Source organism: Yarrowia lipolytica, chromosome 1C (assembly GCF_001761485.1).
Source record: "Yarrowia lipolytica chromosome 1C, complete sequence".
NCBI lineage: Eukaryota > Fungi > Ascomycota > Dipodascomycetes > Dipodascales > Yarrowia > Yarrowia lipolytica.
The window spans coordinates 3,321,481-3,336,880 of NC_090772.1; the positions used below are offsets into that span (position 1 = coordinate 3,321,481).

General features: G+C 50.1%; 9 protein-coding genes across 9 annotated transcripts; 7 read left to right on the top strand and 2 right to left on the bottom strand.

Moving 5' to 3' along the window:
- Positions 1-277: 277 nt before the first annotated feature.
- YALI1_C33217g (uncharacterized protein) lies at positions 278-834 on the top strand (the record flags this gene model as incomplete). Its single annotated transcript, XM_502213.3, has 2 exons — positions 278-376; positions 451-834. The coding sequence occupies 2 exons, from the start codon at positions 278-280 to the stop codon at positions 832-834; spliced, it is 483 nt and encodes a 160-aa protein (XP_502213.1).
- Positions 835-975: 141 nt separating this feature from the next.
- On the bottom strand, positions 976-3,072 carry YALI1_C33245g (uncharacterized protein; the record flags this gene model as incomplete). Its single annotated transcript, XM_502214.3, has 1 exon — positions 976-3,072. One exon carries the CDS (start codon positions 3,070-3,072, stop codon positions 976-978), a length of 2,097 nt encoding a protein of 698 aa, XP_502214.3.
- An 891-nt stretch (positions 3,073-3,963) lies between these two features.
- On the top strand, positions 3,964-5,151 carry YALI1_C33254g (uncharacterized protein; the record flags this gene model as incomplete). Its single annotated transcript, XM_502215.3, has 1 exon — positions 3,964-5,151. The coding sequence occupies one exon, from the start codon at positions 3,964-3,966 to the stop codon at positions 5,149-5,151; it is 1,188 nt and encodes a 395-aa protein (XP_502215.3).
- Positions 5,152-5,564: 413 nt separating this feature from the next.
- On the top strand, positions 5,565-7,004 carry YALI1_C33270g (uncharacterized protein; the record flags this gene model as incomplete). The annotated part of the gene is made up of 1 exon (XM_502216.3): positions 5,565-7,004. One exon carries the CDS (start codon positions 5,565-5,567, stop codon positions 7,002-7,004), a length of 1,440 nt encoding a protein of 479 aa, XP_502216.3.
- Positions 7,005-8,479: 1,475 nt separating this feature from the next.
- Positions 8,480-9,379, top strand: YALI1_C33299g (uncharacterized protein; the record flags this gene model as incomplete). Its single annotated transcript, XM_502217.3, has 1 exon — positions 8,480-9,379. One exon carries the CDS (start codon positions 8,480-8,482, stop codon positions 9,377-9,379), a length of 900 nt encoding a protein of 299 aa, XP_502217.1.
- Positions 9,380-9,942: 563 nt separating this feature from the next.
- Positions 9,943-10,920, top strand: YALI1_C33314g (mitochondrial 37S ribosomal protein uS15m; the record flags this gene model as incomplete). The annotated part of the gene is made up of 1 exon (XM_502218.3): positions 9,943-10,920. The coding sequence occupies one exon, from the start codon at positions 9,943-9,945 to the stop codon at positions 10,918-10,920; it is 978 nt and encodes a 325-aa protein (XP_502218.1).
- An 848-nt stretch (positions 10,921-11,768) lies between these two features.
- Positions 11,769-12,767, top strand: YALI1_C33332g (uncharacterized protein; the record flags this gene model as incomplete). Its single annotated transcript, XM_502219.1, has 1 exon — positions 11,769-12,767. One exon carries the CDS (start codon positions 11,769-11,771, stop codon positions 12,765-12,767), a length of 999 nt encoding a protein of 332 aa, XP_502219.1.
- A 129-nt stretch (positions 12,768-12,896) lies between these two features.
- On the bottom strand, positions 12,897-13,895 carry YALI1_C33353g (uncharacterized protein; the record flags this gene model as incomplete). Its single annotated transcript, XM_502220.2, has 1 exon — positions 12,897-13,895. The coding sequence occupies one exon, from the start codon at positions 13,893-13,895 to the stop codon at positions 12,897-12,899; it is 999 nt and encodes a 332-aa protein (XP_502220.2).
- A 105-nt stretch (positions 13,896-14,000) lies between these two features.
- Positions 14,001-15,374, top strand: YALI1_C33354g (uncharacterized protein; the record flags this gene model as incomplete). Its single annotated transcript, XM_502221.1, has 1 exon — positions 14,001-15,374. The coding sequence occupies one exon, from the start codon at positions 14,001-14,003 to the stop codon at positions 15,372-15,374; it is 1,374 nt and encodes a 457-aa protein (XP_502221.1).
- Positions 15,375-15,400: the final 26 nt, after the last annotated feature.

Consider the following 15,400-nt stretch of genomic DNA (forward strand, 5'->3'; position numbering starts at 1 on the left):
TGCACTCAGCAGCCATGATAGCCAAATAGGCTTTCGTCACGTGTAGGGCTAGATTGGACAACGAGATTGCGGTATTTGCGGCATCTGTTTTGGGGTCTCCGGTCTCAACATTTTCATAAATATCCACTAGCGATAATAACTGCCAGGTTCCATTTCTTGCCCGAGCAGGCGCCCACTGACACGTCTATTTCAATGCCGACTTTATGTGCCACTGCACTTGCATATATCCTGCAAGCGACTTCCTGAAATCCAACAACACCACAATATCCACGGGAAAATGGCGGAGGTGGCAACAGCCGAAAAACCTGTGACCGACGGCATCCAGGACGGATCCGAACAGCCCGACCGGTCTCTTCGCTTTGAGGCCGAGCTGGAGGTGAGTATCGACGTCAGAACTTCGCCACAAACATGACCCACGTCGTGACATGATGACCCGTTCAATTAACACAGTTTGTTCAATCGCTGGCAAACCCGCAATACCTGTCATATCTGGCACACAACAAGTACTTAGAGTCACCAGAGTTCCTCAACTACCTCTCATACCTGGAGTATTGGCGAGAGCCAAAGTATGCAAGGTTCCTGGTCTACCCCAACTGTCTTCATGTTCTGAAACTGCTCCAGTACGCTACATTCCGCAAAGAAATCAGCCGGCCTGACTTTGCCAAGCAGCTCATGGACGAGTTCTACTACGCATGGATCAAGCCCAGTGAGGCCGGTGTGTTTGGAGATGACGATACGCTAGAGGGTCTGAAACGGGAGGACTCTCAGGCTCCGCCAGGACAAAACGTCAAGATGGAGAACAAGGACGGAGACGGCGATGTTCAGATGGCATAACTGTATCATCCTAAGAAAAAATCAGCATAATTAACCTACAATCCTTTTGGTGTGTGCAACTACTTACACAACCGTATGCCTTCTTCCAGCATGCATCATATAGAAATATATACTATTTTACATTTTCCCACGTCGTCTATATTATGTGGCAATCAGCTCTCGAGGAAGCATGATCTCGCTCACCTGCTTGATTCGCTGGATGAACTTGTCACGCTCATTGGGAGGCTTGGTGGGATCCTTCTCGCCCATATGGTATGGCAGCCACTTTGCCAAAAGCTCGCCGTCCTCCTTGCACGTAACCATATATAAGGTAGTGTTTTGGTTGGCGCCTAGAAGAGGCCGAGATGTGTTTAGACTGAAGTGGTAGAACTCGTGGTTGGGATCTGGAAGCAATGGAGGAGCCTCGTCCTCTTCTTCCTCTTCTTCCTCCGCAACCACCTCCTCAGTAGCAGGAGTCTCCTCGTCTCCTTCATTCCCCTCCTCCTTGGTAGGTTGCTGAGCAGCCTTCTTGATAGGCTTCTTCTTTTTCGGCTTGGGAGGGTGAGCCTCGTTGTATGCTATCAGCTCTTGCATGGGAACAGGGTACTCGGAACCCTCGGCCTTCTCAATAATTATGAAACTGGAAAGATCCCGAACTCCGGTGAGTCGCTCTTGGCACACCCAGTAAGTGTTTCCAAGGTGGTCTTTGCCCACGGGCAGCATGCGGTGTCGTCTATGTCTGTTGCTCATGATGACGGCATATTTGGCCTGCTCAACGCTTTCAATCCAAGCATTCTTAGCAACAGCATGAACGTCTTGCCACTCGTATAGTGCTGCTCGTCCCTTTCCTGCTCCGTTGGGCCGGCTCTGTTTCAGCTCCTCTCGCTTCTTATACCACTGAACGTTGAGGTTCTTGACGGTTTCTGCATATGATGCCTCACGCTGGTCATTGTCTCGAGCGAGGGCGTTTCGTACCTGCTCAGTAGAAGCGACCAGAGTAATTAGTCGCCCCACTAGGTCGATGGACCGCTTTTCGTAGTCCAGCTCGGTAGACAGGTCTCCGAGTTTTTGGACCTCACGGCTAGTCAGTTTTGTTCCCCCCTCTTCCTCCACTTCCTCTTCTTCAACATTATCCTTAAGCATGGTCTTGCCAACTACAGGATCAATATTGCCGAGCTTCTCATTGGCGATCTCAATGTAGTCGGACAGCATGAGCCACAGCCGTTCGGACTCTGCGGGTATTCGCTCGATCTGTTTCACCAGGTCCGTGTGAACCTCCTTGTCCATGGGCGGCCCAGGATGGTTGTATGCATTGTTGCTGCTGGGCGGCAGCTTGGCATGAACCGCGTAGTCCTTAGTCAGTACTGACAGAAGCGCGGTAATGATGTGTTTATACATGAACTCGTTCCAGGGTCCAGTGAGATCGTTCAGTGAGGGACCGTGTCTGGATCCAATGGATATGATGTCGTTGAATCGAATGAGAAACTCGCGGATCTGAAGACGGCCCCAGATGACATACTCGGGGTAGTCCGACAGCAAGATCTGGAACTTTGGGGGACACGGCACGGCCTTTTTGCCGTTGGTAGTCTTTGTGGGAGTGGAAGGAGCAGGAGTGCTTTCGGCCGTGTTGGGTTCTGATTTGACAGCAGTCTTCTTGGGTGTGTCCTTCTTGGGTGTGTCCTTCTTGGGTGTGTCCTTCTTGGGTGTGTCCTTCTTGGGTGTGTCCTTCTTGGGTGTGTCCTTCTTGGATGTGTCCTTCTTGGTAGTAGCCTTCTTAGGAGTGGCCTTCTTTGGCGTTGCCTTTGTATCCTTCTTGGTGTCCTTCTTGGTGTCCTTCTTGGAGTTGTCCTTGCTGGAGTCCTTCTTGGTCGACTTCTTTGATGGCGGCGTGGAGTCCTGGCTGCTCAGGCTCAGGCGCAGCTTAAGCGACGGGATCTTTTCTCTCTTAGCCGGAGGAGTCTCGATGTCGTCTCCCTGGCGTTTGGAAGAGGCGCCTGGAGAGTCGCGTCCATTTGTCTCCAGTGTTGAAGCGACTTGAGTATCGGGGGAATCATGGTTGGCGTGGGTCTCGGCGGGCACGGCGGGCACGGCGTCGGTAGTCTTGTCGGCGGCCGAATGGGCCCCGTTCAAGCCGTTCTGTTCGGGATCCATGATGTTTGTGGTTGAGGACACGAAGTTTTTGTGCAGTTTTCGACAGAAAAGGTTGGATCGCATCAAGCAAGCTCCGAGACTACAGCCCTGGGGCGAGGGCAGCGCCATGCCATGCTACACTGGGAGTGCTCTACTAGGGGGTATAAAAGAAAGATATTAAAGCACATTCTACTAGTATTCTATTTTGGACGGAGCACGATCGTTTCACGAGGACACAAATAATACTACCATCGAAGTCTTAAGAGCATGGGGTTATGAGATGAGCACACACACCTTGCAGGCATGAAGATTACGCGTCGTAGGGACAGCTTGGAGTGGTGTCAGAAAATGTACAAGATTAGAGAATCGGAATCCACCAAACATATTATGACACGTCCATGGAATAACCATTACTTCCTCTGTGTCATTATCAGCTTCATCTTGTCCATGTTGGTTCCACTTCTTGCTCGTCATCCCGCGCTCCTCGACAGTCCAGAAATTTTGGTTTCGGAGAAAATATGCACTGTCACACATCCTTGCCCAACTCTATTTTTGCAGTGACAGAATATATCTGCAGATGGGAAGAAGTCAAGTGGAAGTGGGAAAGTCTACTTTAAAAACACCCCAAGTGTGGTTATATAAGCCAGTGTTACTGCATAACCATACCACATACAAATACCTGTATCAACAGATAGATGGTACCTTTGATACCCAAAATGTGCTGAAAGGGATTCTCTAACCCGCTCCAAGTACGTTATAATGCCAATTCCCTCTCTACCGATCACCAGATACCCCATTTTAGGTCTTAACCAAATAGGACCGTTTTTTCTCACACGACCTCGACCTTCCTGTTTGGTCGGTGATTTAAGCAACCCCTGCGCATCCAGGCACATCAGTTTGTTTGTTTCCCTGTTGGATCGGCATCTCTTGTGAGCCCTGGCAAATGGCCCGGGTTGATATAAAGGGTTGTGCGCTCCCTCTGCCTGTGTAGCTGTACCGGTACCACTCACGACCTGAAAAATGCCCTACGCTCTTTCAAACTCGACCACTACCAGTAGCTGGACTACGCATTATTGGCCCTTGGCGAGCGGATCCAGCATTTCTTCGTTGGTGCCGGTCCTTAATGCCACTACCGCTGACACTGTTTACGAAAAGGCGCCTCGCAACTCTTCCATGACCCTGGACTACAACTGTACGAGTCTTGCCAATACAAATGTGCCTGGAAACACGACCATCGGCCACTTTCACAACTGTTCAATCACCTCAGCCCCCCTTGAAATCTCGTACAACACATCCTTAATCATGAACTCAACGGTCTATGGGGACGTCACTCGAAACTTCACCATGACGCCCGTGTTCAGCAAACCCACTGAGCCCACTACTACGACCCTCTCAACTCTTACAGTGAGACGTACTGTTTACCCACCTGAATCACCTGCTCCTCCTTCAGGTACCCCGCCACAAACCGCCACCACCACCGAGACTCCTGTCCTGTACACCACAGTTGTACAGGTGCCTACTGAACTGACAACCACTTACTGCGTCACTACTGTCATTACTTCTCTTGCCAATGTCACCACTGTGATGACCAGCAAGTCTACAACAACAACCGTGTTTGTGGACAAGACTACAACGGTGAAAACATGTCCTGACAGTGAACTTCCTACTTCTACTCCAACCGATGAGCCCCTTACCCCAAAACCCGAAGAGCCAACCACCACCTTCTCGATAACTTTGACACAGACCTTCACTATTGACAGTACCACCGTCAGTTTGAACCCTACGCGTCACACCAAGCAACCTATTCCTCGTCCCTTTGCTCAGACTCTGGAATCTATCGGTCTCCCTGAGGTTTTTACACCTGAGAGGCCTAATCCCACACCTATTCCTGCTGAACATGAGCCATACACACCTCCAGTTATTCCTAACCCGCCTTCCAAGACTTTTTCACTGTCACCACCTGCCCCTATTTACATTGATGACCCAGATTATAAACCTCAACCAACGCCCGATAAAGAACCTGCTCTAGAGCCTATCCCTGAGCTCTTGCTTGAATCAACACCTACACCTCCGCCTCCCTCTTCTCCTGTGACACTAATCACACCCCACACTTCTCGACCTATGGCTATTGGGCACAATGGAGGTTTCTCTGTTGCACCCAGTGTCGTCCTGCTTTTTTTTTGTCACTTTATCACCCTCAGCATTTAATCTTTCACTTTTCTTACAGTCCTCGTACAGTATGTACTGTACATGTCTTCTCTCAACTCGCCTCCCGTATAGTTCTGGCTGCATTTCTCATGCACTCTAATCAGGACTCTCGAACCGCCGTGGTTCAAGCAAGGCTGTAGTGAACTTTACGTGTGTCTTAAGCGTGTCTTATATTTAACAGATTGTACTATTATTACCAACAACCGTATCACGTGATGTGCCTCGTAGAGCACAGGTATGATTTGTCACATGATAACACCCCCACCAAACCTCCCCCCTCCCACTACCCAGCAACGCCCACCTCACATCAGATCTGCATGTGACATGGCGAGATTTATACAAAAGCTTATTACATATGCGATCAACTCCCACTCTCAAGTGTCAGAACTACACTTCAATTGTCAAGGCATACAATGAAACTCGCTCGCTCAACTCCAAGAATTCTCAGAGGCATCAGGCCTCAAAGCATGGTCTTTGCTCGGCAGGTTGCTACCTCTACAGTACGCAAGTCTTCCAACCCGCAACTCGCATTTCCGTGCCTGGATCACCTAGAGTCAAAACAACAACGCATCACACAATCCTTTGAATCTGGTCCGGAACCCAGTTACGGCGTCAATGAGGGCTACAAGACATACCACAGTGATAAGCCTCTGTATCTCGACTATGGAGGAGTGCTTCCGGAGTTTGATATTGGCTACGAAACGTGGGGAGAGCTCAACGAAGACAAGTCCAACGGTATCTTGATCCACACGGGTCTGTCGGCCAGCTCACACGCCAAATCGCACCCCGACAACCCCAAACCGGGATGGTGGGAAAAGTTCATTGGTCCGGGACTTTCCATTGACACAGATAAGTACTTTGTGGTGTGCACAAATGTTCTGGGCGGATGTTACGGATCCACTGGTCCATCCAGTATCGATCCTGCCAGTGGCAAGCGATACGCAACCTCGTTTCCTATTGTGTCTATCAATGATATGGTCCGAGGTCAGAACCGATTGATCCGATCACTCGGTATCAAAAAGCTACATGCTTCTGTAGGCAGCTCCATGGGCGGTATGCAGTCCCTCGCGTATGCCAACGACTTTTCTGCCGAGGTGGACAGGGTGGTATCTGTTTCTGGATGTGCTCGATCCCATCCCTACTCGATTGCCATGCGACATGTTCAGCGTCAGATTCTCATGTCCGATGCTAACTGGAAACGAGGCAACTACTACGACAGCGTCCCCCCTCACGTCGGAATGAAGCTGGCTCGAGAGGTCGCCACCATCACATACAGATCAGGTCCCGAATGGGAGCAGCGATTCGGACGAGATCGAGCTGACCCCACCCGAGCACCCGCTTTGTGTCCCGACTTCCTCATTGAGACTTACCTGGATCATGCTGGCGAAAAGTTCTGTCTGGAGTACGACGCCAACTCTCTTCTATACGTTAGCAAGGGTATGGATCTGTTTGATCTCGGTGTTGAGTCCACCAAGCACACCAAGGCTATCCGAGCCAGAACTCGACAACATGAGAATGAAGCGGCACAGTGTCCTCTTCCCGATAAGCTGATTGAGGAGCAGCCGCGATCGGAGGTCAAGACTCCTTCTCGACAGGATCTAGTGGACGGAGTGAAGAATGTGGCCAAGCACAAGGTCTTGGTGATTGGAATTGCTTCCGACATTCTGTTTCCCAGTTGGCAGCAGAAGGAGATTGCTGAAGTTCTGCGAGAATCTGTGAGACAGCAGGGAGGTAACGAATTTGGCATTCATCACATTGAGCTTGGAGAGGACGTTTCCATGTATGGACATGACACCTTCCTTTTGGATGTGGAGAATGTGGGAGGACCCATCAAGCGGTTCCTGGAGCATTAGCATGTGGGTATGTGGGGATATTGGCATGTAAGTAGTGTGACTATAGAACACTCTCAGTATATACATCAACGTTGGGTCAGATAAGATATGATGTCCATTTTGTATGTGAGCAATTGTGTCTAGACTCGAGCAGTTTAGTCAGCTCAAACAGTCATCTACTTGTAGAGGTCATGAGGCTAAAAAAGACTCGGTGCTCAGGTAGCCGTGTCAGTGACACCTACTGTATCGGTATGAGTACATACTCGTACTTGTGAGGATCAAGCGGATGAGCCAAAGAGTCAGTGGATATATTGTAGTCGGGATAAACAGTCGCTACTATAGCACTCGCCATATACATACTACTTGTAGGATACGATAATGAAGCTAATAATGTTACCCTACAAGCAGCTTTTCCGGACTAATGATACTGTACTTGTACCCCACATCTCGGAAGTTGCACACTTAGAATCGTGGCTAATCGGTGTTAGACTCACATCAACTGTTAGTCACTGTGTGGTGTGTGCTATCGTACTTAGCTCCGGTTAGACTCACTCAACGACATCACGTCACATGACCCTACCTACTGCTACCTGCCTACGGCTGACTAAACGCGGCTTCCGAGATGCAGCCAGGTAGACATACTCGTACCGGTACGTATCGTGCTTGTACATGCTCGCTGCTCGCTTCCCGATACGGCCGGAAAACCTAACCTCGTACCACATGTCTAGTGCGTGTCGAATAGCCGCACGATCCCTTGTCAGCGTAACTTTAGCCGCCTTGTTTGGGGAGTGTTGTGTGGTGTGTACACATGTCCAGATTCCAAGGTGCTTGTATGTACACACCCAACACCTAACACCTAACATGATAAGTCGCTAATGCCCCACCTTGACCCCGTGTTTTGACCGTTAGCGGGTTTGTGGGCGGGTGAGTTGGGGGCAGAAGCCCTAGAGTCTCATTCATCCGGCATAACACGGCACTGAACGGTACATGCTGTTTGAGGTTATCTGGTGGCTGCGAATGTAGATGTGTCATAGTGGGGGTCAGGACATGATCTTATCACTTCAACGGAGATAAGAATAACTTTCTCGGCTGGTTGCCCCAGATATCCGCTGCTACTCTCCTTGCTGGGTTAACTAAGTATCCATATGAGTCAGGGCTTGTTCTCAGTAAACTTCGGTTACTGAAATACGCTTTAATGACAGTCCCTGGATGGGGGGAACAATAAGTGCCATTAAACCACTCTATACAAGCCTCAATGGAAAAATTGACACAAAAAATCAATTCACCCACGGCTTCCAATGGATCCTACCTTTTGTTTCCCGGAAATAGCTCGTATTTAGCCCGAAATCAAGTAGCCCCGCTTTGCTGCGGCAAAATGACCCGACTGAAGTTAGAGTTTGAAATTTTCCACCCGAGTCATTTTTTTCCCCTACAAGTATATAGTAGTTCCCCACACCTCTCATCCCACCACACTACCACAACACACACACAACACAATGTCTACCGTCGAGAAGTCTTTTGAGGAGCAGTTCAAGCTGCAGGCCGGTCTGGCCCAGATGCTCAAGGGTGGCGTCATCATGGACGTTGTCAACGCCGAGCAGGCCAAGATTGCCCAGGAGGCCGGAGCCGTGGCCGTTATGGCCCTTGAGAAGATCCCCGCCGACATTCGAGCCGACGGAGGAGTCGCCCGAATGTCCGACCCCGCTATGATCAAGGAGATCATGGCTGCCGTGTCCATCCCCGTTATGGCCAAGTGCCGAATCGGTCACTTTGTCGAGGCCCAGATCATTGAGGAGATTGGTGTCGACTACATTGACGAGTCTGAGGTTCTGACCCCCGCTGACCAGTTCCACCACATCAACAAGCGAGACTTCAAGGTCCCCTTCGTTTGCGGTGCCAAGAACCTGGGTGAGGCTCTCCGACGAATCCACGAGGGAGCTGCCTTCATCCGAACCAAGGGTGAGGCCGGTACTGGTGATGTCACCGAGGCCGTCAAGCACATGCGAACCATCCAGTCCGAGATCAACAAGACCCGACACATGTCTGAGATTGAGCTCTACACCTACGCCAAGGAGATTGGTGCCTCTTTCGATCTGCTCAAGATCACCGCCAAGGAGGGCCGACTCCCCGTCGTCAACTTCGCCGCTGGAGGTGTCGCTACCCCCGCTGATGCCGCTCTGTGCATGCAGCTTGGCTGCGACGGTGTCTTTGTTGGCTCTGGTATCTTCCTCGGCAACAACCCCGCTGAGCGAGCCAAGGCCATTGTCCAGGCCGTGACCCACTACAAGGACCCCAAGGTTCTTGCTGAGGTCTCCTCTAACCTGGGCCCCGCTATGGTCGGCCGAACCGTCGAGTCTCTGCGAGCCCACGACAAGCTCGCTTCTCGAGGATGGTAATTTTCCCTACGAGGTATACGTGCAATGTAAATAATAGATGACTAATGAGTTGACGAGAGAACGGTAGAGTACGATTATGAGAACAAATATAAGAGAGCCAGATGTTTCAGACAAGGCGATTACAGTTTATCGACGCGTCTTAAATCTCCTTATACGTCGGAGATTGTACAAGTAGCGACCTTTCTTTGAGTTACTGGAAGCCTTTCATATGCCGCTATACACATGCATTGTCCTGGGGTTGTTCAGCAACACGTATAACACAGGATTTGTGCTTCCGTTTCGATTGAGCACGTTTATTTGGGTTTAATTCTTCTTGTTACACCCGGTTCGAAGCTATTTAACCATGGCCGTGATCGACTGCTGTCTCACTCCTTATTTCTATTCCCTCGTTTTACGGTACATTGTGCAACGTGCAACGTGTGGATCATGAGTTAAATTTTGATGCTGTTGGAAATCAACCATAATTAAACTACATTTAGGAAAGTCGAACCCAGGCCATCACGCCAATTTTCAACCTCCTCACATCACCGAAATTTTCAACCAAGTCGAATCAACACACAAGCATGATCCGAACCAGGGTATCGACATTGGTGGCTTTGCCAAAGGCAGCCATGGCCGCCCCAGTCGCGTCTTTCCACACATCCGCAGTCGCCGAGTACATGCGAGGCAAAAAGGGGCCTCCCCCGAAGAGTCGAGCGGTTCTGCGACAGGAGGCTCTGACCCGAGTGCGAAAGAATTTGGCCCGAAAGTTCAACAAGGCTAAGGAGGAGGAGGCTGCATGGGTTGATCCCGTTCTCGGCGTGCCCGGCAACGCCTTCCTCGAGCGAGTCAATGCCATGGCCAGTCTAGGCACCAACCAGTTGCCCGGCTTCAAACTGGCCGATACTGAGGCTCTGCTGTTTGGATCCGAGGTAGCTACTATGACCGGCGTCAGCGGCTCCAAGGGCGACGTGGCCTCCAAGCTCGCCAATAAGCGGGAAGCTGTTAACCGAATCCTGTCTCTTCGGAACGGAAATTCAGCTGACACTCTCAAGCACAAGGTCCGTCTGGCTCGGGAAGAATTTGAGCGGTTCCCCGGCGACACTGGCTCGCCCGAGGTCCAGGCCGCCGTCAACACCATCCGAATCCACCATCTGGTCAACCATCTCAGAGAGAACAAGCAGGACATCGAGAACACAATTGTGCTGAACCAACTGGTGCAGGACCGACGAAAAATGCTCGCCTACCTTAAGCGAAAGAACCCCGAAAAGTACTTCTTCACCATTGAGAAGCTTGGTCTCACTGATACCTCCGCCACCGAGGAATTCCAGCTCAACCGAAACTACTTTGCGCGAGTCAACTTCTTCGGTGAGAACACCCTGCCTGCCCGAGTCACACGAACCGAGAGAGCCGAGCAGCGAAAGATTGCCAAGCAGCAGAAATCCATTGCCAAGCTCCATGAGGGCAAGCATCTGGATCCCAAGGAGGCTAAGCGTCAGGCTCGTCTGGAGGCTCGACAGGAGCGTCTTCAGGCCGCCAAAGAAGAAAGCGCTGAGCTTTAAGTGTATATAGTATGAATGACTTCATTGTTGATATGAGCTGGAGTAAGCGCAATACGCCATGGTTTGTACTTGTATCGTTCATACATACAATACGAACTGGTATAAACGAACCACTACAGGTAATAAGAGCTCCTCCTTTGCATCCAGCGGCGAGTGGCAACTACAATGTGGCTACTTGTAGCTACAAGCAGCGAAACACTACGCGTATGTACTAAAGCAGCACTCAACTAATCACTGAAGGCAAAATTCCCCTCCGATATGGTAATTACAGTATGAACAGGGCAGTATCGTACTCGTAAATATGTGAATCCCCCTTGAGATGTACCTGCCTGGGTATGCCTCAAAAAGTCACTTGCCACACTGCCAAAATCTGGTGCTACAAGTAGTAAGGAGCTTATTAAGTGTGAGTGACAGGTTGCTCTGGAAATGACTTGAAAGGGTGTATTAGACAGCTGAGAAACGGAGGTGAATTTGAAAAGAATGGGAAATGAAATAAGAGGGTTTCCGGTACTAGGGAATTGAATCTCCAGTCTAAATCGCTCATTCCGGCAATATTGGCGCCACCTTTTCCGAGACACTTGATGGTCCCTCCAAACCCAAAAGAATGGACCCTTATTCCGGGCTCCCATTGCACGTGACCTAAACAGAGGTTATCGGGCATTGTGGTGCGTGCCGAAACACAACAGCACAAAAAATTCTAGCCCCTACAACACTCACTTGCCACTGCAGGGACTCAATAACGAGGGAAGAGTCCTTGTTTGCCACCGTTACTAAAAGAGCAACCGCTTGGAACAAAAATCACATCCACAAGTTCAATATTGACGTCACACGCCCCATTTCCAGCATCCATGACACCTCAACGCGAGTGCGACCCGATAACCGTGCTTGATGACGAGACAGAGGTCGTAGGATCCACAGACTGCATCCCAGAACCCGCATCCGAAGACCCCTTTATCGTCATATCTTCCGATGAGGAAGATAACACCAATACCGATACCGGTAATTATAGGAGTCGCACGCCAGAGATTATCGACATTTCGGACACAGAACGACCCGATGAGCCCGAAGAGGAAGAGGAAGATCCAAGACTCAACATGGAGCGGATATTCATGAACAGCTTCCAGCAAGATCAGCATGAGTACCTCAACAACGGGTTTGGCTTCTTTCGACAGCCACATTACCCTGTGCGTGCAGAACGAAACCCAGGTCAGCCGTCATTCTCACCACGGCAGTTCGCCCACTACCACCACTTCATCTCTAGATTACAGGGTATTCCTGGCCTAGGTTTCGGCGGCCCCAACATGAGAGAAGATCCAGCATTTGAGGAGGACCTGCAGAGAGCTATGCGTGCTTCCATGGAAGACTCGCTCTCCAACTTTGGCCCCAAGAAGGTCTCGCATCCAGAACCACCGACCACAACGACAGAGGGATACACCAGATCGGTGCGCAAACGGCAGGTGGTATGCTGCGCATTATGTCGTTCCGATCTGGGAGTCGGGATTCCTCCGGAGACCAAGAAGCCGAGCAAATCATCATCCCCGAAGAAGAGGAAACGGTTCTCGCGGTTTTCTGACCTCACAGACGTGGAACGAACGCTTTCCAAGCGCATGTTCTTCACCAAGTGTGGGCATGTCTACTGTGGCCTTTGTGTCCAGTTCATCAAGAGAAGAAGAACTAGTAGACAAAAGAAGGAGGACAAGAGCAACATCAACGTCGATTGCATCACAGATTTCAAAGGGCGATATGTCGACACCCCATTCTCACTGATTGACCACTGTGTTGTTCCAGGATGTAAGGAGAAATTGCCCAGATCGAGAGGCAAGTTTTTCAAGGAGATGTTTACTTAATTTATATGCATTTATTGGCTAGCTACCACGCTAGTCACCAAGACAAGATGGGTTTGTGTAGCTATATAGGGGAGATTTTTTATCGATACCGGTATTGTACCACGACAAAATTGTTTGGCACAGGTGAGTTTAGTTTGTGCGGCTTAGCTCAACGACATCTGCAGCAGAAGCACGTTTGTGAGCCGAGTACTTGAGCATCTCTTGCAGTATGTCTTTACTCTTTTGTGTTCCTCGCAACAGAGACAGTCCATTTCCCTGGGTTTCGGAAAAGTTCATGCTCTCAAAAGCAGGTACACAAGCCACCTCGGGCCATGTTTTCGCGGAGGGTGTGCCCAACTTTTCGAATATGTCAGCCACCAGTCGCAGATCTGACACTCCATCTTGTACCTCGTTGGAGAAGAACGGTTTCCCGTTTCTAGTCAGCAGATATGCTAATATGCATCCTAGGGACCAGATATCGACCTTGTCGTCGTAGCCTCTGATTCCAAACAGCAGTTCTGGGGCTCTCCAGACGCCTGTTCCTACGTCTGTGATTTTTTCGTCTGCTTTTTCTGATCCCCCGTCCTTCCACGACACTCCAAAGTCGATGAGCACCGGCTCCGAGTCCTTGGTTTTGAACATGATATTCTCTGGTTTGATGTCTCTGTGGATGATGCCTTCTTGGTGGATATATTCCAGACCACTTGCGACTGCTGTAATGATTTCGATCGCCTTTTCTTCCGGAAACTTGTTTCTCATGGTGTCCCCCCCAGGCTCAATGAGTGTTGGAAAGATAGCCTTGTGATAACCCTTGGCGAGATCCTCAAGGGTGTATGGGTAGTAGTTGAACACCAGCACCTGTTGTTTTGTGAACACCTGGCCCGAGTCGCCCCACATCTCGTCGTCAGAAGAGTCAAACGGGTCCCTCTCTTCATAGTGGTCCAGCAAGGAGACAATGTTGGGATGATGGCCTTTGACTTCCTGAAGAATAGCTAATTCTCTGGCAAAATTGTGGGGAGGCCGTTGTGCTCCAGGTCGAATGCATTTAAGGGCCCGGTTGTTCTTTTCGTAGACTCTCGAGAACAGACCCCGGCCGATTTCTTTCATTTTAACGAGTGTGGTGCATCCAAGCAAGACGTCGTCTATCATGGCGTGCCATACATACAACCTGCAGTTCGAGCCTTGCGACAATGTGGGACAAAGTTCACAGTATACAGTAAGTTGGCAACAGCCCTCAATAACCCACCACACACTATGGACTTCACCTCGGTAACAGAAAGCTGGGTAGACGGCCAAATTGGTGCGTCTGTCTACGACTACGGCGACAGCGAACCCCTCACAGACGACCTGCGCTCCTCCAAACAAAAGGCTGTCGAAGCAGCATATAGCCTGGGCGACCTGTCTCTCCTCAAACTACTGGCACAGTCAAAGGGCGGTCTGCTCAACTCCAAGCTTCGAAAACAAACCTGGCCATTGCTTTTGAGTGAGGCATCGGTAACAGGAAGCGATCCCCCAGAAGACCCGCACCCTGACGAGACACAAGTGCAACTCGACATCGACCGAAGTTTCGTCTACTATCCGAAGTTTGAGGACGATGAGAAATGCGCCGAAGCCCGTCAGAATCTGTCGAAAGTCATTGTCACGGTGCTCAGACGCAACCCCCAGCTACGGTACTATCAGGGGTACCACGACATTGCCCAGGTAGTGTACCTGGTCATGGAAGACGTGCACCAGTCCATCCAGGTGCTGGAGAAGATCTCGCTCATCTACCTCAGAGACTTTATGCTGCCCTCCATGGGTTACACCCTTGACCACTTGGAATTCATTCCCTCGCTGGTCACAGAGCTTGACTCTCATACTGGCGATCAAATCAAAGAGGTGAGACCGGTGTACGGTATCTCGTCAGTGCTGACCTGGTTTGCCCACGACATTCCCGAATTTGACACCGTCTGTCTCTTGTTTGATTTCATTCTAGCTTCTGGGACCATGGCAACGCCTCTGTTTATTTATGCATCCTTAACGTCTTTAAGATCGGATGAACTCAGCAACCTGGACCCAGAAGACATAGACATCATCAACTGTGTTCTAAACACCTTTCCCAAGACAGAACAGGAAACCGTGTCTCGATGTATCCAAAAAGCCCAGAAACTAGCGTCAAAAACCATGCTGGAAAATTATCCGGCCTGGCATAAACTGTCAAACTACTCTGTATTGAAGACGACAGCTGCGCAATCGCCCCAGGCTGAATCTCCGTCAGAGTCCATTCTGTCGTCTAACAGCATGTCTTCTTCCGCTACAGCACCCTCGCTGATTAGCTCATACCTCTCGTTACAAATTAAGGAGTCCGAAGTGCGGGAGGAAAACGAACGTTTGGCCCGCCAGAAACTCATTGACAAGCGCAACCAGCAGCGGGAACAGAACAAGCTTTCTAAGAAAAACTCGTCGTCGTCCATTTCCATCCGACGTATCTTCTTCTTCTCTCTGTGTATCGGACTCACCAGTGTCATTCTGGCCATATTCATTTCCCCCAAGGACAGCCGGTCGTATCTCACCAGACATTTTGAGGCTGGAATCCAAGGATCCCTCCAGCTCCTACACCGAATTGCTACTGGTCAGCATTCGTTTTAATTTATTGCAATACAGATTCTAGCTAC